This window comes from Balaenoptera ricei, chromosome 9 (genome assembly GCF_028023285.1).
Source record: "Balaenoptera ricei isolate mBalRic1 chromosome 9, mBalRic1.hap2, whole genome shotgun sequence".
NCBI lineage: Eukaryota > Metazoa > Chordata > Mammalia > Artiodactyla > Balaenopteridae > Balaenoptera > Balaenoptera ricei.
Window position 1 is genome coordinate 36,314,663 of NC_082647.1, and position 25,312 is coordinate 36,339,974.

Sequence of the window (25,312 nt, forward strand, 5' to 3'; positions counted from 1 at the left end):
CTGGGTCAAAGCATATGTATGTTTAAATTTTTTAAGGTTTTTCCCAATTGCCAATTCCAAAGTGGGTTTTACATTAATACAAAAAAATATGAGAGTCTAAACAGGCTGCTCACACTTTAAAACTCACATAGAACCCCAACATGTCATGGTGTTAACTTCTGCTCTGTGGGCATAAAATGGCAATTTGCCAAAGATGAACATTTTATTCTACATAAATATTTTACTCCTGGGCCAGGTTTACCATTGCCCACTTATATTTTCAAGTTAATAAAACATTACTTGTCTGTATTTTTCCATGGCTTAATTGAAAGAAACAATAATGTTTAAAATAACAGATTTGACTAATTATTTGTTCTAGTCCTTGGCTTAGGCTATTTCTTTCACCTGGAAAATCCACCTCATTCCAACCCTGCATGTATATATTCTACCTACCCTTCATGGTTTATTTCAAATGATACCTTCTCCATCTAAATCATGTTTCTTTCCTCAGAACTCCCAGCACCTCTATTTAACCCTTTAGAGTTCACATTATATATAAGCCCATGATAAATGGTAGCTATCATTATTACTAGACACTGGATCTTTCCAGTTCTATAAATGTTCTCATTCTCTCCTGTCTTCCTTTGCCTGCTCCAATGGATGGATTTAGCTCAAACTACGTATTTAGTATTGTGATACTAATTTTATTGTCTTTTAAAATAAATGGTTCAAGTTTTCATTTTTAATATCAACTGGTTAAAATAATATTTTTATTCTAACGTTTCAGATTGTTGAACCCAGCAGAAAATGATTTAAGATGTCTCTTTGGAACTCATAAACATATGCAACTTTAAAAACTGAGAGTTGAACCTGAAACATGCTGGTGAGAGTAACAAGGATGCTATCATATTAAAGGCCTTTGGAGGCAAGCGAGCATAGTTTACACGCCATCGGACCTATTTATAGAGCTGACTCCTTTCTGCAATGTCAACTGTAACCTTATACTTATTTTAAGCCTCAGTGTCTCAAGTATCAGCCTCTACTAGTTGTACAGTTCTCTCTTATTTGATATCAGAGAGCCCAATGGAGCCTTCTGAAGAACCTAGTCAGATTAGCAAAGATAACCATTTAGAAGTTCCTAATTTATCTGATTCTCTTTCTGAAGATGAAGAAGTTAAAGCTACCTTCAGACCTGGTTTTTCCCCTCAACCTAGCAGACGAGGTTCTGATTCATCTGAAGACATTTACCTGGACACACCACCTTCAGGTGCAAGAAGAGTTTCATTTGCTGACAACTTTGGATTCAATCTTGTGTCTGTTAAAGAATTTGATTCCTGGGAATTTCCGAGTGGTTCAACTGATTTTGACTTAATGAAGGACATTTTCCACACAGAAGAATATGTTTTATCTCCACTATTTGACTTGCCTTCTTCAAAAGAAGACCTTATGCAACAACTTCAAGTACAGAAAGCAATACTGGAATCAACTGAGTATCTTCCTGGATCTACAAGTATGAAGGGCATTATTCGAGTTTTGAATATTTCTTTTGAGAAGTTAGTATATGTGAGAATGTCCTTAGATGACTGGCAGACATATTATGACATATTAGCAGAATATGTCCCAAATTCATGTGATGGTGAAACTGACCAATTCTCCTTTAAGATTTCATTGGTTCCCCCTTATCAAAAAGATGGCAGTAAAGTTGAGTTTTGTATACGTTATGAAACTTCGGTTGGTACATTTTGGTCAAATAATAATGGCACAAATTATATACTGGTTTGTCAAAAGAAAGAACAAGAGCTGGAGCCTGGAAAACTACAGGAAGAAGTTCCTAACAGACAAATAAAAGGCTGCTTAAAGGTAAAATCAAGGTGAGGATATATCTTACATTCCTTACTTTTTTATAATCTTAAGGTTATTTAAGGTCATTATTTCACTGGTTGTAAGAAATAGCCATTCTGTTTAAAAATATATTTTTGTTATGTATAAAACAATGGTGCTAGGCTTTAATAAGGTCAGTGTTATTCAAATAAAAGCACTGTGTTATCTCTCCTCCAAATGTAAGGAAAATATGGGTATAGTGTAACAGATGGCAGGGGGACTGCAATGTGTATATTGCCTACCTAGCGAGTTATAAATTGCTTAAATTCAAACCACGGAATCTAGATTCTTAACATATAAAACTATTTATTTTGTCATTTAATGTATATTTATTTTCAGTGGTTTTCAAATACTTTTGCCGTACTTCAAAACATTTCTGATTAACATAAAACTGTATTTCCATATGTATCTAGTGCTCAGAAATTCATAGACTTCCCCTCAAAGCTGTAACGAACTTTTTAACGACTGATTGAGTCATACAGGGATGTTTGGAGTGATACATATTAAGTTAAATCGGAAGAGCTATGACTTTAATTATAAGCTAAGAGAAAGACAGAAGTGTATGAGTGATGCATGAATTACACATAAAAATTTATAATTATAACCAAATGTAACATTATAGAACACAAGGTAGTATAATTTAGTAAAAGTAAATGGAGCAGAATAAAAAAATGACCCAAATAGAAATAAGGATATTAGCTTTATAGATTAGAGATTTGGGATATGACCCCTCATTAGTAACCTTGCTCTCCTGTTAATGTAAAAAATAAAGAAAACTGAGGATTCAATTCTCTCTCGTAGAGTTGGCTAATTTCCATGACAGTAGGTGAGTAGATAAAACATCCAAGAGGAGACAGATGTCTCCTCCTCCTCAGAGTGTCCCAAGGGAAAAATCCACATTGATCTACCAGCCACAGGCAAATGTTTGATTATCCTCTGGATGGTCCACCATAACTGTCACTAGACCCAAGGATTCTAGTAACTGCACCAGAAATAGTGTAAGATGATGAAAAGGGAACTGTATTAAGAATCAAGACACCCAGATTCTAAGTGGAATTAAATAAAAACATAAAGAATTACATTGGGAAGTTTTTAACCTCTTATGCTTTAATGCCTTGATCTCTTATACGGCAATAAATAATAACTACTAAATGTGTTATTCTAATGCATTAATGAACTAAATATAATGTAGGTGAAGCAATTCAATCATATAAAATATTTCTGTTTTCATTATCCTTTAAAGTCATCTGAAAGATTGGTTTATCTGACTTTGTGAGATATGCTACATTTCTTAGTCCAAACAAAAGTTTCTCAGGTTTTAACTGATGCTATTGAGAGATAATATAATCATAATCTCTACGTGCTAAAGTAATAGTTTATTAGTTTATGAAATTACTCAGCAACATGTTAGCTATATAGATAAAATAAGTTCTTTTAATAAACTAATTTATATACATAAATATACACATATTAAATACTTTACAAATAAGATCATCATCTGTGAATATCTAATATACATGCTGCAAGTTGCCCTATATATTAGAGAAAAGTGAAACTTAAAAAAGACATAGCCTTATTGTCAAAGACCTCATAAAAGAAGCAGCGTTTAACTCTGGATTTTTCTGCAAGTTAAGAAAAGCAGCTTTAAAATTACAAGCATTACATGCTGAACTATGGTAATGATAGAGGATTCCTTTGAGAGAGCAAACTTGACTTGATAGCAAGAACAAAAAAGGATAACTGCTAGGCCTAATCTATCCCAGTCATGATATTATTGAAACTTCTCCTAGTCTAAGATATGTATAACTGGATATATATCAATACCCACATTTGTATTCAGAACAGTAACCATTGGATTCATAGCCGACACCATTCAAGTTTTAATATTGCTTTGGGGAAAAACTTGAGAAGAGCTAAACCACAAAATGGTCTAAAGGCCTGTAAAGTTTCCTAATGAGTTATAAAAATGGAAAAAATCTCTCTCCTTCAAAACCACAAATACATTTTCTGTACTTCTATAACTTAAAAATGACCAACATAATTCAAACCACATTTTGAAAAAAAGCATTTGCCTCTGGAGGAGGCCTTTTGTGCTGAATTTCAGTCCAACATGAATTTTTACATCTGATTTATATACCACTCAAAATGGAGTGTATAAAGGAAATCCTGACAGATCCTTAGAACAGCATGTGCCATAACAGAATATTTATACAGCTTTTCCATGATATAATTTATATGCAATGGGGTTTCAAATATTCCTAAAACTCACACAAGAGAGCATTATCAAATTTCTAAATGAATATTGCAGTTGGATTTCATTGTGAAGAATTTGGTTAGGGAAAAACAGCACACCTTATTAGTGTTCTTTTACAAAATGTGTACTTGGCTAAAGCAAAAATGGACTAATACTTATTTGATCAAAAAAGTTATAGCTTCTAAAATATCTTCCTCCCTTCAAAAGTTACAGAATCTAAATGGGTCTGTTTTGAGCATTTCCACACTTCCTATGTAACTTAATTTGGAGGTCATTTCTTTGAGAAGATAAATGGAGAAGAGAAATGTATGTGAATTTTTACTTCATACATGCAAGTAGATTAATAATAGTATGTAACAAAAGTCAGAGTTAAACTGAAAATAAGTCTGTCTTAATGTAGAGAGTAACAACTAACTTGAATTCCTCTTGATACCAAAGTTAAATTCCAAATTCCTCTTGATACCAAAGTTAAAGTTGAATTCCTCTTGATACCAAAGTTAATTTGCTATCAGGGTCTCTTTCTCTCTAGAAGAAATTGTATCTTCTAAAAGTGTCAATAATCCCTTCTAATAAGTACAGAATGAATTGTGGGAACACATTGAGTGAGGTAGGATTTCTGTTATGTTTTCTCTATGGAGATTTTTTTCAGGTCAGAGTTTGCAAACCTCCACATCGATGTGGTTGTCTGTTTTCTTTGATTCTTATTAATCTATCCACTTTGGACAGAAAGAAATATCTAGAGGGAGAGGGAAACAGAGTTTGTAACTCATAGGCATATGACTGAGAGTGACCCAAAGGTATTTAATTGCACTGAAAGGCATGCATCATGAAATACTTGGTAAGTGTCACCACATATGTGGCACTGGTGTATGTGTTAGCAAACAAACTAAGCAGATTTCTGATCTACATCTCAGGGGCATTATTTCAAAATAAATGACCAAAAGAATTAAATGACATTGATATAAATAATATTAAATGTACATAGATAAATAAACTAAAAATAGCATGCATAAGTAGTATAACTTCAAAGTTAAAACTTGGGGCTTCAGAGTTAAACATATCTGGGTTTGAGTCCAAGCTGCACCACATGCTATCTGTGTGACCTTATGCAAGTTAAACTTGGTACCCCTTCTGTTAATTGTGAATAACAATAGTACTATCTCATAGACATTGTTAGAGATTTCCTTAAAATAATACGTTCAAGTTTTGGCATAGTGTCTGGACATAGTAAGTTATCAGTAAATAATAACTCCTGTAAAAAGACAAGGCTAACTCTAGCTTTAGGTGGATCTGAAAAACCCTAGAAAAGCCCAAACTGCCCAAAAGTTCCTTTCCTCTTTCCTTTCACGGGTTCTAAATTTTTAACTTTAGAGAGCCATTTCTTTGTCTTTTGCAGGATTTTAATCAACAAGGGAAACTCATTGAATTCTAAATTTTCTTGAGATGTAGTCACCTGATATCTAGAACATCTTAAAGTTGGAAGAGATCTTAATGACTATTAAAATTTCCATGTTTAATAGATGAAAAAATGGAGGACCAGATCAAAAGGGTTAAAAAAGGCATTGATTATGGCATTCAACAGACACACATATTAATCCGAGTTAATATACACTTAACTATGTGGCCATGGACATACTACTTTACGTCTCAAAGCCTCAGTTTATTCATCTGTAAATAGGGGTAATAGTGCCTGCCCAATGTTGTGATGATTAGGCTAAAATAAAATGAGATTATATTTTAAAAACTTCTAGTAAAGTGTTGGGCACATATAAAGTAGTCATTAAAACCCAAATATAATTGCCGTCATTATTATCAAATTGTGTTCAGCTAACTAATTTCTTGGTTCTTGGACTTGTGTTTTTTCTCCTGACATCATAGTCTTCCTTGTTCAGGTTTCAAAATTCATTCCACAGGTGTTTATTAAGGGCCTGTGTGTTAGGTACTGTGTTGTTAGGCATAAGGCTGGAAACATGACCCCGTGAAGACCAGAGGCCCCGAAACATGACCCCGTGAAGACCAGAGGCCCCGAGGGAACAGGCCTCACAGGAACTGAGAGCAGAGGGGGTGGGGGGGAAAGAACACCAAAACAAAGCTCAGATTCTTTAGGTATACCAGGCAAGCCATGGATGAAAAAGAACTACTTACATTTCAGGTTTTCTCGGATCTGTGATCTATAACTGATCTTGTGTTCTGGACAGCGAACTGACCTTTTCAGAATCTCTTTTTTCCTCCCAACAGCTGCTAAATGTTTCTAACCATTGGGTACACAGACTGACTTCATATGGTTTTGTATTTTGTTAAGTGAAACCAATTTATTATTTTAAGTAATGAAATGGCATGATATAGGTGTTGGATGGTATTTATAACTTGGCCAAGTGAATGCAAATAAATTCCCGAAAGATTTCAATGCCAAAGGAAAAAAAACTGATCAGTCTTCAATTTTTGTCCTTGAGGAACAGAACCAGGTACATTCAAAAATGGGAAAGAGAGAGATACTTTCTAAAGCATGACTTTAAGATTAGAGAGAGTTTATCTTTCAGGGTGGGAAAATCATTAAAATGAAGCCAAGAAAAGCACTGGAAAATGGTGCCTAAGATATGGTCATGTTGCATGTTCCAGTCAGAGCTTTAGGATTGTGAGACTTCCTTAATTTACACTTACAGTATAACCTGGGTTCCTGGAAGTAGTGCAAAGAAGTGTCAATAGCCCCATGAGGCCTTTAGGACTTAATGTATTCCATAACTAACCTGTTTTGAGTGCACGCTAATTGTGGAAGCCAGGTCTGTTTAAGGGAGGGACCTCTGGCAGGGCCATATGGAAACGCAGAACACAGCTGCACAGGACCCGTCAGGAGGACTGTTTGGAAGCTGCCAGCTGGTTGACAGCAAGGAACCAACTAGTTTAGGGTTTCCTTGGAGATCTACCAGGGCTTTGTGGCTTCCTGGTCTTGTGGGAAATCCATACCCCTATAAGCCTAGACTTTCCCTAGAGTAGTTTTGAATCTTTTCTGAGAGAAGAGGAAGAAGAGGGTCTCACCACTCAGGGTTTCTCTCAAGCCCTAGCTGAAGGGAATCACTATGGATGCCAGACCTCACATGGATCCTCTGGGCTCTCTACGAGCCTAACTTCCCACCTGAAGCTCATCTGCAGCCTGTAAAAATGGAACAGGGCCCAAGAACTCTGAGCCAATAAAGCTCCAGGCAAAAGATGATTGTGAAGTGGGACACAAGTTTTTCACCTTCTTCCAGTTCTGCTCACTGTGACTCTTGTCCTTGTTCCAAGGTTTTACCCCAGCACCCCAACAGGAATAGTAGAAGAGAAGTAACCTCAGGGGCAGTCACCTGAGGTGGGCCTGATTGTCCACTGCGTTGTCAGACTTAAAAGATCATAAATATATAAGTGTGTGTGTTTATATGTGTATGCACACATTTATATAATACACACACGCATGAAAATTCCTTTCCTTAAATGCAGACCTCTAGGCTGGCAGGGACTATCGCTGTCTTACACCCAATTAAGGTCAGCTGCACAAATGGGCTTTGAGTTTGGACTGAGACAGTGGAAATGGATAATTTTAGAGCAGGGAGCACTATGGGGCACAAGGCAGATTTGAGTACAGAGTTCTGGTAGGGGCCCCACAGAAGCAGGAGGACCCTGGGGGCCTGGAGTGTGTGTGTGTATTTGGGAGGGAAGGAGGATTCCAAAAACAACAAGGTATATTGGAAACAGCATGGCCTTTAAAGTAGGGCAGATTTGGGCTTTCATTCTAACTAATTAGTAGCTGTATGAACTTGGATAAATTACGCTTTGTATCCATTTTATTCAGGTATAAAATAGGGATAATAATCTCCACTTGGAAGAGTTGCTATGACAAATACATTAGCTAACATATATAAACATCTATCCCAGTTGCTGACACTTTGTAGATACTCAAAATGGCATTGGTGATAAATTCCATATTTTAAAATCTTGTACATGGCTAGTCCTATGCCCAAGATTAATGGAGAGATGATTTTTCCCCTCAGTATCATTCCTGCTGCCTGGATCCAGGTTAGTATAAATACATAGTTTCAAAATTATGGGTTCAATAAGCTTTTGGGCACTAACCAGGGAAGCTAATATTTTATGGCATTGCTACTATGGGGAAAAATGATTCCCAAATTCCAGCAACTTCTGGGTTACAAAAGAATTTTGGAACATTGACTGGATTTTTTAGGTATTTTTTTATAGAAGTACAACACGTTTTTTCTTAAGGTAGTTCTTCTTAAGATGGTTCTTTTGGACTAAAAAACTGAGTTGGCTATACAGAGTTTCACCTTATCATCCCTGTATACATATGAATAGAAAATGAAATTGAATTTTTTTATTATATCTTTATTGGAGTATAACTGCTTTACAATGTTGTGTTAGTTTCTGCTGTACAACAAAGTGAATCAGCTATAAGTATACATATATCCCCATATCCCCTCCCTCTTGAGCCTCCCTCCCACCCTCCATATCCCACCCCTCTAGGTCATCACAAAGCATTGAGCTGATCTCCCTGTGCTATGCAGCAGCTTCCCACTAGCCATCCATTTTACATTTGGTAGTGCATGTATGTCAATGCTACGCTCTTACTTCGTCTCAGCTTCCTCTTCCCCTTCTGTGTCCTCAAGTCCATTCTCTACGTCTGTGTCTTTATTCCTGCCCTGCCACTAGGTTCATCAGTACTGTTTTTTTTAGATTCCATATATGTGTGTTAGCATATGGTATTTGTTTTTCTCTTTCTGACTTACTTCACTCTGTATGACAGACTCTAGGTCCATCTACCTCATTACAAATAACTCAGTTAATGAAACTGAATTTGATATAATTTTTTCCTCTAAGAAGATATATTATACACCATTGAATTTTGGTCATTTCTCTGCTTTGAAAGCATTTTCTGTACCCCACCACTACATAAAAAGAAAAAGCTCCTCAGGGCATAACTCTCAAATCTTTTCAGGTTTTTATTCTGCTTCTCTAATAGCTTTACTTGGGTAACTGGCATGGTAGTGTTATTATCTATTATATAAATAATAACTGGTTTTGAAACCTCAGTCATACTATCCTGCTGTTTAAAGATTTTATGACAAATAGAAATAGATTGCCAAATTGGACTGTTATACAGCATTGTTTAGTGACAGAGACCAATTGTACATTAAACAAACCTGTTTTAGGAAATTTTACTGTTCCCTCCCCCTCTAGTTATTCTGAAAATGGTCTGTCTGTGCTGTACATCAGTGTTATTCAAGTCACAACTATAAACGGGATTCTAACATCGTAAGACAATGATTGTCCTGGGTGCGGTTGTGGACTTGCATTTCATTCACCCCTTTTGAAGTTTGCAGTAGAAAAAAAGATCAAAATATCCCGCAAATTTAAATCTGTAAAGCATGCCAAATTGTAGATGCTTTTCCTAATTATGTGAAACAGATTTTATAGCCCATTTAACACTGATGGTACTCTGCTTGTTTTACAGAATTAAACCATGATACAAAGCTAACCTATTGACTCTAAAGCTGTGATAAAAACCCTAAGCTGATTTTCATTCTTAAAAATTACTGTGGATGTATTCACACAATTACAAATTACATAGAACTGCTCAGGTAACTTTCAGCTTCATAAGCCACATATGATATAAAGCTGAGTATTTTCACATTTTACTAATATCTCCTCCTGAGGATTAATGTTTATGAATAATTTTATAATAATATATTGTTACAACTTAAATCTCTTGAATATTTGCCAATGGAAAAATCTCACCAAATTTTAAAATCACATTCAGGTACAAGCAGAAAAAAATATGATCTTCATATATAATCTTGAGTAAGTGTATAAGACTACTGTGCTTACTGTAAATAAAGTGATAATCATTTTTTTCCAATGCTAATACAGCACTTGATTCCTGAACAGTCTTCCTTGAATTGTATTGTAGGAGAGACCATTCTAATTCTATCCTTTGCTTTCAGGCAGAATTATTCTGAAAACTACCCAAGCCAAATGCTTATAATATTCTCTTTTTAAACATCTCCTGGGAAGATTGTGTTCTTTAGTAAAGTATTCTATCAGGAAATTCTATGTTTTTCATGTAGCCATTCGTGTTCTATATCTTTAATCTTGTCATTTGTTTACTCTGATTCTCAACCGAATTAAATGTTGGAGTTCCTATCCTTATACTTTAAAATTAAAGTATTTAATTTCTATTTTCCATGTCAAATAAGCTCAACAACTTTAGATTTCCCCCCTGAGTTCCTAATGATTAAACTAATAAACTAGTTTGTAGTATTTCAAGCAAAAGTCAGAGAAGAAAAAAATCATCACCAACCAGTGAATGATAGCACTGTTACAAGGACCGTGCACTGCGGGAACCAAGGTATCGGGGCAGCTGGATAGGTTAATAGGCTAGCTAAGAAGCTTTCCCAATCCTGCCCTCTTTAGCTCTGAGTCCTGAGTATTGGACTCCTGTGGGAGTCAGAGAAGAGAAAGGGGCTTTATTTTACTAAATCACAAAATTAAAAGTACTTCAGAAGATCATGTCATTTATTTCTCAATCCTACCTAAAAAGATAGCTGTATTAGAACTGTTGAAACTCTCTCAGACAAATAATGAATAATTTTGAATAATGGCCACACCCTTTTCTAGAAATCTTATTTTTAATACAATTTCATTCAATAATATAATTTTGTAAGTACATTGAAAAAAGAAATTTTGAATAGATTTGTAAAAACCAAATGTAACATTGACCAGTTGAAATTTAAACTGTTGTAAGTGTACCTTTTTGTAGAAAGGTTAATACTGTGTTCACAAGCAGAAGTCATTTGAATATATGTTAAAATTATTGATTCTGTGTATATGTGTATATGTGTGTGTACAATTCTGACTAAAAGGTATTGTTCGAAGCAATGAATATGTACAGAGGACTGGTACAGTCAATCCAGTTGATAATTTATTTAGTAAATTGAACATAGGGAGCAGTATAAGTAATTTTGCCCACCTACATTCAAGTTATCCTTGATGCATTGCTTTTTTGTGTGGAAAGCACACACGCATATGTGTATATGAGCTTTTCACTTTTCACAAAGATAGTTCATAATTTTCTAGTATTTTATACTGTGTATTAGTAATACCTCATTCAAAGTTACCTTTGGCAAACCAAGTTAAGCTTTAGACAATGGCAGTTATATGAACATTCAAGGCATTTGTTTACAAATCTCATAAAACTCATGTAGTTCACCAGGGCTACTCCTACTGTCGATTTATCCATGTTATGGAACTTGCTTTTGCCCTTACATAGATTTACTATACTGCCTTAAAATTACCAGCGCTTCCGGCAATATTTTCCCATGGAGTAGCTACTCCTATGATGCAAAATAAAACAACTTTCCTTAAATGAAAGGGTTGCTGTTTGCCATGTGTGCATCTGATGCAATTTATAGGCAAAGAAATTAACATTCAGTGAAACTTACTCTTTATCAGATATTTTTATTTGGAAGAAGAGGACTTTTGTCATATGTCCCTCTATATCTGTTTAGCCAGAATTCTTCCAATGGTGGCCTTTCAAATGGTGGCCTTTTCCTGCACTTTTAAAAACTTTAATGTGTGTGCCATCTTCTCAACTGGACTGCAAGATCCTTGAGGTCAGCAGTGGTATATTAGTTTAAGCATTATTCCCCACTGTGACTAACAAAGGGTTTTGCGTGGAAAAGCTCTGAAAAAATAATGATTAAACCTGATAACCGTAGAGCCTGGTAAAATCCTAAAGTATCCATTCTGAGTACTTAAAGAATGAATTATGCTTTTTATAATTTTAATGATGAGTGCTTTTATTGTTTTCACAATCTTTAAAAATCAGGGTCCTACTGGTCATCTCCATCTGGATAGCCATGTGGCAAATTAATTCCCTTACGTCCCAAACCAAAGTTACATTTCCCCTTCAATCCTAATCCTTCTTCCTCTATCCTATACTTTGTTTAAAGTCATAGTCATCATTCCAGTCATGCAAATAAGAAACATCAACATAAGAACTGATTTCTCTTTTGCCAACTCCTATTAATTCTACACTCATATTCGATTCCATTGCCACAGAAGTAATGATTGTTCATTTGATTAAAAATAAACATTGTTTTTGGGGCTTCCCTGCTGGTGCAGTGGTTAAGAATCCACCTGCCAATGCAGGGGACATGGGTTCGAGCCCTGGTCCAGGAAGATCCCACATGCCACAGAGCAACTGAGCCCGTGCGCCACAACTACTGAGCCCGCATGCCACAACTACTGAAGCTCGCGTGCCTACAGCCCATGTCCCGTAATAAGAGAAGCCACCACAATGAGAAGACCATGCACCACAACGAAGAGTAGCCCCCGCTCGCCGCAACTAGAGAAAGCCCGCACGTAGCAATGAAGACCCAATGCAGCCAAAAATAAATAAATTTATTTAAAAAAACACATTATTTTAAAAATAAAGAACAGAGTATACAAAAACCATATTTACACATTATAAAAACAACAGCTAAGAGGGAAATTTATTTCTTCAATAACCACATTTGTTGTCTAAATTGACTCAAAATTAAATATAGAATTGAACATATTAACCATATTAACATCTTGTAGTCAGTCTAAATTTACTTTCAGTTACCAGGGTATCAAAGAAAGATCAAATTGAGAAATAAGTTAATATAGTCTACTATAGGACACTTTATTTAGTCTTTCCTTCTTTCCTGTCTTCTAAAGAGCTGATTCATTGAGTCAGTACAATGTTACTATTCTGTAATGTCAAGTAATCTTAACATCCCAAATAAAAGAAATACTCATTGGTCAGCTTTTGGCTTCCTTCATATCACAATCCAGACCAGTGGGACAAGAGAAAAATCCAACAGGCTGAATTATAAAAGACCAAAGGCAGATATTGTATGTCCACTGATCAGAACTGAGTCATTCATTCTTTCTCTTTGCCAGGGCCAGGACCCGGGCCAATACTCATGTTAGTTCTGCTGCTGCTGCTTGTGGCACCCACTGATTCTGACACCTGTGGATTCTGGGTCTGGCTGTTGTTCTGTCTGCTTTTCTTTACCTTAATGACTTCCTTTGACTTGGCCTTTTGCCTCTACCAGATTCCTCCCCTGTTCCTAAACCTAAACACCTAAACCACGTCCTCTCTGTCTTGAGATTGCAGATTCTTGGTCTTTGCTTATATGAAACCATAAAACAAAAACAATTAAAGAGAAATAATGCAGTACATGTAAATGTTTAACCCTAAAACCTACAAAAAGGTAGTATGATGAATCTGCTACATTCTGTTGAGTACTTTTTTAAAAAAATATTTATTTATTTAGCTGTGCTTGGTCTTAGTTGTGGCATGTGGGATCTAGTTCCCTGACCAGGGATTGAACCTGGGCCCCCTGCATTGGGAGCGCAGAGTCCTAGCCACTGCAGGGAAGTCCCTATTGAGTACTTTTTTAAAAAATTACTTTGATATAATTTTAGATTTTAAAAAAATTTATAGGAATAATATGAAGACTTCCCATATTCTTGTATATAAATGTTTTAAAACTATATGAGGAGTCCAGTTACATTGATTCTTACAGGCAAAAGCTTTTACCTTTGAAAAACATAAGCAATGTGACTTTCTAGTTTGTAGCTAATTGCTGATTTTTGCAGACTATAAACTACAATTAAAATGTTTTGTGAAAATATTAACAAACTCAGATGGAAATAGTACTGTTATTATATTATAATATTTAAATTTTAAAATTATATTATTTTTCTTTTTATGATATAAGAATTGGGAAACAAATATATGTTTTTAGGAAATTAGCATAAATAATTATATATTTTATATGGCAAAATAATAATATACCTCAGGGATAATGACACATCAATTAACTCTTACATCATTACCCTCAACTATCATCTCATAGTTTTCATTAAGAGTTTTACTATAATTTTCCTAATATCCTAAAGAGCTTTATTGTGTAAAACCTGAAGTTTCCACCCAAAGTATAAATGTATTATTGAGGTAGGTAATGCATGGCATTTGTAAATAGTTACGTTTCACTTTCTCGGAAGAAGTGTTTTAATTAAACTTGCTGAAAATTAAAGTTTTATCACTTACATTTTTTGTTGTCCAATTAACTTTTAGTATACAAATATGGATGGGTTCCTACTGAAAATGGCATTTGTGAGACTGAGTTAAACAGTATCTGGGGAAAGCTTAGCTATTGACTGAGCATCCTGGAGGGGTATTCTTATTAGTACAACAGAATACTCTTGTCTGTGACTAATTGTAAATTCTGAGGCAATTAATTTTTTTGAAAACCCTCAAAATTATGTTGGTGTGATTATAAGAGTCTTTCTTTTCTGTGTTATTCTTCAATTCCTGGGGAATTCCTTGACCACTTATGGTAATTTTGGACCAGTTTGCTTTCATTCTTTTAATTTTTATTTGAGCATCTGTAACATTTATTAGAACTTGTCTACGAAACCAGGTGGGACTCTCATCTAGTGCATGGACTGTAGTCCATCGACAACTTTAAATTTATGATATTTTACTACTTTAACAAGTTAGCTGTTCTTTTGTTTAGAAATTTCTAATTATATAAACTTAAGGAATACATACTTTAAATGTCTCTATTATTATTTCTTAAGTGATATAAAATTATCTCCCACTAGATCACTTTTATACATTGTAGTCAACAGGCCAGTCCCATTTACATGAGAAGAAATTTAGGCAAAAGGGATTTATTTGATCAAGACCAGGAAATATATAAGAGGAAAAGCTCTTTTTGTGATTTAAGGTCTCTAATTCCCTGCGGCTTTGAACCATAGTGCCCCAATCAGCCAATTAACCAAAAAGAAATTACGGAGTCCTTAATTTATGTAGGATTCTTCTAGTTAGCTTCTATTTTCAAGCATTAATTTGATAAATGGATAATATTTATGCACATGAGAAGTTAGTTATCAACAAAAATGGAATGACACAGACTTAGAGGAGAGCATAGGAGGTGCAGAGCAACAGGCTTTAGAGAAATGATTTACTGCAGGCGGACCTGATCAGAAACAGCATCACAGAGGAATTGAACTTGATCTGGAAATGGTAAAACTTGGGTAGGTGGAGAAGAGTTATGAGACTGTTTACACAGAATAAAAAATACTTGTGGACACGGCAGCAAAAAAGATAAGTCGGAGGTTTTGTTAGTCAATTTGACTGCCTGGAATGGAAAGAATTGTGAGAATCAAACTTGAAGAAAAAGGTTGAAAAAGAATTGCACAGTCTTGCTAGACTAAGGATTTTGAACTTTAGTTCCTATGCTCAAGGATAAAGTATTATTTTACTTATATCAATCCAGAAAGCGTATGCAGAATAGAGTGAAAAGTATGAACTAGGTCACTGTCCATAAAAAGGGATATTGATTTTCTATGTTCATAACTGTTCATACTGGCTCTGTATGTTAGAATGTTTAAAACATAGGTTTTATCCTTTTCTCATTATCAATATTAACTGAATTCTGCTATAGGTCATCTTTAACGTAAATAAACACATATATATATTATGGCACTAATTTTTAGGTATTTCTATACTATTTTATGGGTGATTTATTTTACTACTCTGGCGACACTTAGGGGAAATTTATTTCTATAATTGTTTTTCGCCCAAATCCTTCCTCAAAATCTAAGGTTTACATTTTAACTTAGTGAAAAATATTAGTCCAGGCATCTCAGTCTTTATCCTCTTGGATGGATACATGGAAATTACACTAGTATATTTTTTTCTATAGTACCAATGACCTCAAGATTAAGAGGGTATGAATCTTGGTTCACATGAAACAAAAAAATCAAAATATTAGTAGCAAAGTTCTTACTATGCTTTTCAGCTTGTGTATTAAAAGAGAGTAAAAAAAAAGATCGATGACTAGAAGAAATGAATACAGTATAATAAACATAAAGAATAAGTAAGTTATTTTAGAAGATGACATATGCAATTGAGAATATAAAAAACAGAGCAGCATAAGAAGAATAAGGAATAAAGACTACTTCATTGAGAAGATGACAATTGATCAGAGACTTGAAGAAAGTCAGTCATGAAGAAATCTGGGAGAAGAGAGTTCCATTCAGAACAAAGCAACCAGTGCAAATATTCTAAGAAAGTTCAAGTGATGGATCTCCCCTTCTGTTTACATTAGGTTCTCGTGCTCCTTAGGTCGCCCTACATTCTTGGGCTTATTTCCCACAGGACCCATCACTACCCACAGGGTCTCTGAGAGAAAGGGGCAGTGTAGCAAAGGTACAGATGAAAATATGTCATCAGCAGTTTGCCTTTGACTCTAAAGTCTTTTAGGGTCCCTTTCTGCTTTCTCTGGCTGCCCAAATCCCTATATCCAATCTTTTAGATTCATCTTTGCAACTGAAGGACTGAGTTGCAATTTTGTCTTGGTGAAGGTGCAGTTGTGTTACAGTTAATCTAATCAAAGAAGAAATTCCACATTTGAGTTATCTTAAAAAGCACTGAATAATTCTATCTATTATTATTTTATTTCAAAATTTTTCGATTATCCTGACAACAGACTATGAGTATTGTAGATACTGGATAAGGTTATGTAAATTGATACCTGTAAGAAGAAAATATTTTTCATAAATTAACGCTGTATACATATAATAAATCAAGCAAACCATCGTAAAATTATTTGCAAAGATAGCAAGTGTAATCTTGCAAGTGCCTTTACTTATGTAGCAAATGAGGAAAAAAGAAGACCAGAATATAAGCAGTTTTGATCTTTTTATATGAAACATTATTTTATATATTATAAACTCCAAACACATTAAACTATCAGCATTATCCACAACTTACATTTAAGCCATTACATTGCGTGTTCTGCTTTTTTAAAACTGTCACCTCATCTCTACCATTTTCATCTCAAGACTAATTGTCTCTTTTATGGGATCTAACCAACTAGTGTCCTTGGCAATACACTTTACGGTGCTTGCATTTACAATAATTGTTTGGGCAATTTGCCATAGTACAACTGGAAAACATTTTACCATCCCAGGTCTAAATCTTAACAAACACGATCAGTGTTAGGGTAGAAAAGATTAATGTCTCTTACCCTAAACAGCATCTAGATTTCCTTTCAGTTAAAAGAATCAGTAAATTTAAATTCACTGATGTATGGATTGGTAATCCCCATGATGAATAAAAATTAATTGTTTAATAGACCTAACAGTAGCAGAAGTAAAATCCCTATAAAATTTACATTATTGCTAACCTGTTTGATTATGTACACCCCCTCCTCCCACCCCATAGAAAAACTTAAGAGCAGAGTATTTTCACTGAAGGATTTATTTTCCCACTAACCATACTTTGATATAGTAAAAGCCAGTGTAGAATAGTAGTGTAAACCAGTGTTTCTTAAACTTGGGTGCGCATAGGAAGGGGAAAAATAGGCACCCACGCCTAGATCCTCCTATAAGACCCCAATTTCATTGGGTGGGGGCAGGTTGCAGGCACTGGTATTTTTAAAGAGCTCCCCAGCTGATTCCGATATGCACCAGGGTTGAGAATGATATAAACAAAAGACTAAACACATGTGTTTTGAGTTGTAACTTTTTTTGTAATTTGAAAATCAGTTAGTCTCAGTATCCACCAAAAGAATAATGCTATTAAACAAAGAAAAATTAGCAAATAAAATAATGCTTTTGCAAATATGGCCTGAGGGATTTTTAAGCATTAATAGAAACATTTAGTACTGTGGGAATTAAGATACAAAAGATAAGCTTTTTAAATAAGGCATCTATTACAGAAATTTTGCCCCATCATTTGTGATGACTTGGGGAAGGCGAAAAAGGCACTTTAAATAGCATGGTTAAGTTAATTTCCATTTAGAATGAAGTAAACTTTCAGAAAGTATTTACTTTTCTTTTTGAAAAGTATATATTTTACAGTTCAGAAAAATCAAACTTTTAAATATGATTTGTAAGCATATTAAAGGATATGATCTTCTTTCAGTCTGCTCTTTTTACAAGCCCATGTATATACACAGTTGCTACTGCCTTCCCTGAGTTTGACTTATGGATATTACAGTTGACCCTGTATGGATCCTGTATGGACCCTGTTATGGATCTTATTACAATGGGGATATCAGGGGTGCTGACCCTCTTTGTAGTTGAAAATCTGAGTATAACTTATAGTTGGTCCTCCATATACTCAGTTCCTCTGTATCCATGGTTCTGCATCGTCAGATTTAACCAACTGCAGGCCACGTAGTACTGTAGTATTTACTATTGAAAAAAAACTGCATATAAGTGGACCCACGCAGTTCAAACCTGTGTTTTTCAAGAGTCGACTGTATTTTCTTCTATAGCACTCCATGCTTCCCCAATCATGAAATGTATAGCTGTGATTTTATACTGCTAGTTTTCATTTATCATTCTTTAGACTGTAAGCTCTATGAAGTTAGAGTTGGTTCAATCTCAGCTTCTGCTAGTAGTTTAATGTTTAGCATGATGCCTAGCACAGATTAACTACTTGCTGAATGAATACACATTAAATTTTGTCCAACATTATTCTGACTTAGCATGATGTCCAGTAGAAGGACTGAATCCTTTTAAAGCCACTTGATAGCTGTATTCTTCAGAATGTTGACTGTAAAGTCTTGTGCTGCCTTGTTAAAAGTGTGGCAGAGATCCCCATCTTTGGCAACATAACTGCATCCCTTCAGGATTCAGCCCTTGCATTTGATTCCTTCAGCAATCCCAGCCTGTGGCCCAACTTCTTCAGTCACCTGTTCCTTGCCTTTTAGTTCATACTGGTTCTCAACTTGTCCTTCCCAAGCACCATATTGCTCTTCTATTAATCTCTAACCATAGTCCGTCTTAGTGAGACCTTCACACTTCATCTTCTTAGGTTTGCTGGCAATGAATTTTGCTTTACTTAATCAGGGATCCAAAAGCCTTCAACTGGGAGAGCCAACTTGGCACTGATGAGCTCCTCCTGCCTATTCCATCTCTTCCAGTGAAAGGCACCAACCAGAGGAGTAAGGTGGTGTTTGTACTGTAAGCTTCTTAAATCAGTTGGACTTCTTTTCTTGACTCTATAGGTTCATTTGCATCATCCCTGAATCTGCTTACATCTACTCCAGTCTAGAACTTGGCTAGGACCAATAACTGGTGGACATTTTCTAGCATTGAAATTAACATGAGCAAGAATATGAAATGTAGTTGGTTGCATGTGATAACTACACTAATAAAGATTATTTATGTTAAAAATAATATTGCCTCTTATTTAAAGAGTTTTAATCAAATAGATTCTATGAAGGACCTCTGCAAGTTAGCAAAGATCTTAAAGCTAATTTAAAAATTCTATTACTTGGACATCATCCAAATTAAGAACTCCTGCACCCAAAGACACAGTCAAGACAGTGAAAATGGGAGAAAACATTTACAAATATATCTAATAAGTGACTTATCCAGAAGAACTCCTACAACTCAATAATAAAAAGACAGCCTAATTTTAAAATGAGCAAAGGGTTTAAATAGATATTTCTCCAGAGAAGATATATTAATGACAAATAAGCACATGAAAAAGTATTCAATATCATCAGTTACTATGAAAATGCTAATCAAAACCACAATGAGATGTCACTTCACGCCCACTATAATGACAACAATCAATAAAACAGATAATAACAAGTGTCGGTGAGGATGTGGAGAAACAAATTATAGAATTATCATAAACCAGCAATTTCACTTCTAGGTATCTACCCAGGGGAAATGAAAACATATGTCCATGCAAACACTGGTATGTAAATGTTCATAGAAGCACTGTCCACAAGAGCCAAAAGGTGGAAACAACTCAAATACCCATCAGCTGGAAAATGAGTAAAGTGAGTGTATCTATACAATGGAATACTATTCATCAATAAAAATGAAACATTGATACATTCTACAACACTGATGAACCTCAGAAACATTTTCCTCCATGAAAGAGGCCAGACACAAAGAACACATATTGTATGATTCTCCTTATATGAAATATCTAGAATAGGCAAATATCTCAAAACAGAAAGAAGATTAGTGGTTGCCTAGGACTGGGGATGGGAGTAAAGAGTGACTCTAACAGGCTTATTCTTTTGGGGGTGCTGGAAATGTTCTAAAATTAGATTTGGTGATAATTGCACAACTCTGTAAATATATTAAATATAATAAATGTCACTGAATTGAACACTTAAAATGGGTGGATTTTGTGGTATGTAAATGATACCTCAGTAAAGCTGTTAACTTAAAAAATTATATTACTAATTTTGTATGAGGATACTAATATTTTATGATAAACAGATATAGATTTCTATAGACAGACTGCAGAATTTAGGGTTTATCAGTTTAGAAATAAGGGTCTGTTTCTCCTGAAATTTAGTAGAGAAATAGTAGTAAAAGATTGTATTGTATTTTAGATGAGGTTAGAATAAAATGGCAAGAAAATGAATATAGGTTGCATACATAGTCCCAGATGAAAAATTGTATTTCCCATACCTGGTATGTGTATAAGCTTTGAAAGATACTTGAGTACCTTTCTATGAATTCTGTAGATAATTCTGCTGCAGGAATAAGGACTATAAGTTTGATCCCCTTCTTCAGAGTATGTTAATTCAAGGACTGAACAACTTTCACTCCATAACATTTTTCTTATTGTTTCAACAGGGAATGTGGATATTAATTTTATCTTTTTGCAAAGTGCAAAGTGTTGATGTAATAATAATAGCTAACGTGTATTGATTGCTTGCTGTATGCCAGACACTGAGCAGTTTAAATCCATTTCTTCATTTAATGTGTTACATTGGTATGAACACTTACTCTTCTTAGTTTAATTGCACTTTTCTTTCTTGTGTCCTCTTTCATGGCCTTTCTCTGCTCTCTTTTTCTTTTTTCTATTCCACTACTCTTTCCCTACCTACCTTCAGAGCAAATTATTCAACTGCTGGTTACACTATTCATGTTTCAGAGTCTCATTTTTTAAAAACAAGTGCTTCGTTCACATTGTTCTGCCTTTAGCCAAAAACCAATTTGACATTGCAGAAAAATATCCAATCAGATTTTGTGCTGAATTTTGACTGATTTAGTCAAAATGTTCAAGTGGTTTGTATATATAAACCTGCCTTAAATCAAAGAAATGTGGGCTGAAGGGGAGGAGGTCTTTGAATATGAAGTGGTAGATTCCACAGGAGTGCAGAATCTTTTGTGAAGAAATCCGCAAGAGGACAGAAAGAAAATACTAATTCACAAAAGGTGTGGGTGAAGGGCTGGCAAAGAAAACCTGTAACACAAGATGTGGACATTTGTGAGTATGCCTCAGTGCATTGCATTAATAATTTGCATATTAAGAAGTCACGAGTGTTCACGTTAATGAATCCCTAACTAGTCTCTGACACAATAGAATGAGTGTCCCTGGAGGAGTCATTATGGCCTATCATGTCAATGATCCGCATATTAATGACTCTCTTACAGGCTCATCAACAGGTAGCCTAATAGGCTTCCATTGAGTTCTTTTTCATTTGCTTTTTAAATGTATCCTCTCCTCCCTTCCTTTTGTAATCTTATTGTGAAGATTTGACAAAAAGGTGCATTAGGATGATTTTAATGTGTGACGTAAGTTCACAAAAGCATTAAATTTAGAAATAATGCTTTAAGACTTCCTGAGTCTGCCTAGAAAACTTTTCAAATGCAGTTAAATACAAATCCAGTTTGATAATAGGGTTCTTATTTGGAATTTAACACAAACCATCCAACCCAATTTACCATATTTCTCTTTTCCCTGATATATCAATTTATGCTGTGATTAGCATAAGTAGAGTAGCTAGTTTAAAAATGTTTGTGAAACTGAATTTCTTGAAAATGGAAATGAATTCCAATGGATTTCATATGATAGAGGTTACTAAACACTTATTAAAACTAAAAAGCAGTAGCTGATAATATTAAAAAAATTTAAATATAAAAGAATTTTAAATTTAGAGAAAATACAAGACGTTTATTAATTGCATAGCCATAAATAAAAGGTCCTAGGATTTTAAAAAATGATTTCATAACTTTTAAATTTAACATTTAATTAAAAGCAATAACAGGAAGGCAGTACTTTAACATTTCTAACTTGATTTGGCATGCCCTGACTTTTGTTGGTCCTATTATTATATTTAAGATATTTGGTGATTTTTCTTACGAACATAAAACCTACCATCTCCTATACGAAATACTGGAGAACTGTTTTACCAATATTTTACTGAAATATACATCATTTCACCTGATTTACTCTCCAGATAAAGGGAAGAGTATTGATACACGCTTGAAATTCTCTGTCAAGAGCCAGGAATAGGAGAAAAGCTGGGGAAAGAGTTGGAGAAGTTTGGCGCTTTGTTCCCCACTAAAGAAAAAACAAAACGAACAACCCCATGTAAACTTTACTACCTTGGGGAACAATAGCGGGCACAGATGCTCAGGGGAGTGGCTGCCACCCTCAGCTGGGCAACAGATCCTTTTGAGAAGTGTCACTTCCAAATGATTTGATTTCAGTCTGGAAGTCTCATGCTCCTTTGTTTTCCTTCTCGCCCCTAGCCCTTCCAAATACAACCTTTCCACACATACACTGGGAATATCAATTTACATTTTAAATTACCTTTTCTTAAAACAGTTTTCAAAACAATATTTAATACAAATTCTGTAGAGCTTGGATGTCAAATCTCAGTATTTAACAGACCAAATACCTTAGGTGATACTTATATGTAGATTTCACAGAGCAAACATGTTTAATCCGGATTTCCTTAATTGCATTAGTTAGCTCATAGTCATGATTTTGTGATAATGACTTTTTACACAAACACAAACAAATCAATATCTTTATGAAGGAAATAATGCCTGAAAATTAGTATCCTTAGGAAAAAATAGATATTAACAATACTCTGATAATTTTCAAAAGATGGATGCTGTATAAAGTTCTTAGAAATCACTTTGTAGGGCAATTGTGGAGAATCAGAATGTCAGAATTCTGAAGTAGTAAGAGTCTCAGCCGGACAATGACTAATTTTTCTGTTACCCACATGCTCCACTGGTAACAATTACTTCCATTAAGAACTCAGGTAAAATAAGGACTTTAGACCAATAAAGTTAAGAATTTTTTTCTGATATCTGTCTGATGTATATTCTTTAGTTTTTCCAGTATTCATCACTTAAAAACATTTACATTTCTCTCTTGGTAGAATATAATTGGCAGATTGTGGCAGAGAAGTCCCTTGGGCCAGGTTTACCTATAACTCTTCTTCCACTGAAAATTCATGGATTCTGCTTGTAATTACATCTCTCCCAAAGCAACCTACAATTTTTGTTGTTGTTGTTCACATGTGAACCTCCAAGGTTTGACTTAATTAAGCACTAGATTCTCGCAATTTAGTACTCCTTTAGAAGACACTCTAAGGAGATCCCATCTCTACAAAATTGCACATGATGCCTAGATTCAATCACAGAATTAAATCCAAATAATTTTTTCTCCCTGATTTCTGTGGGGTGGGTGAGCAAGAAAAAATAGCACCCACTGATTTAACATGACAAAGCAGATTTGAAAACAGCAATCCTTGGCAGAAGACAAAGAGTTAGGAAATGAAGCAACTTTGGAAAAGAAACTTACCAAAGAATTCTTCAACAAGGTTATGCTTTTTAGTTGCTTCTTTCTCTGCTATTGAAATTTCCTGCATCAAGAAGGCATCGTACCATCGTTTTCAATATATTTTCAAGATCAAGCACTGAGGCAATAGGCAATGTTCTAATTTAGTAAAAGAAATAGAGGGCTTCCCTGGTGGCGCAGTGGTTGAGAATCTGCCTGCCAATGCAGGGGACACGGGTTCGAGCCCTGGTCTGGGAAGATCCCACATGCCACGGAGCAGCTGGGCCCGTGAGCCACAACTACTGAGCCTGTGCGTCTGGAGCCTGTGCCCCGCAACGGGAGGGGCCGAGATAGTGAAAGGCCCGCGCACCGCGATGAAGAGTGGCCCCCACTTGCCGCAACTAGAGAAAGCCCTCGCACGAACCGAAGACCCAGCACAGCCAAAAATAAATTAAAAAAAAAAAAAAAAGAAATAGAGAAGATTTTTAGGAACATAGCAATTCAGGTTTGTGGAAAACAGGAAAGTGACTTGATAAAACCATCTGGTCACTAATGTGGTGATATGTTCTTAGTTACTTGAATACTTGAGCAGTTCACTAGACTTTACTCAAGGGGCTTGTGGTTTGCCGTGGTTTATGCTTACATTTTAAAAGTAATAAATTAGCTTATATCATATGTATTATCCAATATGTTCGTTTATCCCAATCATTTGTAGATATTGATAATGTTCCACTATTTGAAAAGTTTTACCTGGACATAGTAAAATAATTTGGGAATAAATCATTGTATAATCTGCATTATAAATAATGTAAGTCTAGCTCACAAACTGTGTGGGTAGGATTTCTGTAGGTATTAAATTTGAAATGCTGACCATAAGATTCAATTGAGAATTTATCTTTGTATTGCAAAGTTAATGGTTATTTCTATTGATCCTACTAGCATTTGTATCTTTTGAAAACAAATTTAAGAAATTTCCAAATTACATTTCAAAATTATATTTATGGAATACTATTAGCTACATAAATATGGAACTCCTAAAACTGGAAAGCATGTTATTTAATGTCAAAATTGAGAAAGGCTAATTGTTTCCATTTTGAGCAATAAAGGGGTTGAGAAATAAAGGGGTAGTGGCTGCCTGGTTGTATAGAGAAGGATCACGGGGCTCAATCTGGTCTCAGCTAGGAAGTCCCTTGACCTGTTATCAGTGCTTGCCATGGGTGCGAGAGAAGGAGGCCAGCATGAGAGTATTGTATTTGATATCCCTAATCTAATCTAGAGCTTTCACTTTGAAGATGAGGAATTCCACAAAAACCATGTTCTTTACCATATTAGTTATTAGTCTCCAGATTCGGCATCTAAAGGAAATAGAAGCCATTTAAAATTTTTGATGTTTTTTCTTTGAGATTATTTCTTGCTTCTTTCAATCCCCATTATTAATGCAGAACTGTCTTCATTTTGTTTTCCTCTGTGGAATTATCATCAAGGAACTGAATTTTAATTCATCTTTTCATCCTAAATTCCTTCTTGCATTATGCCTTTAAACT

At 34.9% G+C, this 25,312-nt stretch overlaps 1 protein-coding gene across 1 annotated transcript in view; it reads left to right on the plus strand.

The window, feature by feature from the left end:
* Positions 1-1,033: 1,033 nt before the first annotated feature.
* Positions 1,034-25,312, plus strand: part of PPP1R3A (protein phosphatase 1 regulatory subunit 3A) — a 37,980-nt gene continuing 13,701 nt past the window's right edge. The window contains exon 1 of the mRNA XM_059933584.1: positions 1,034-1,850. Coding sequence (XP_059789567.1) covers positions 1,063-1,850 — 788 coding nt within the window. The 5' untranslated portion in view covers positions 1,034-1,062. The remainder of the gene's footprint in view (positions 1,851-25,312) is intronic.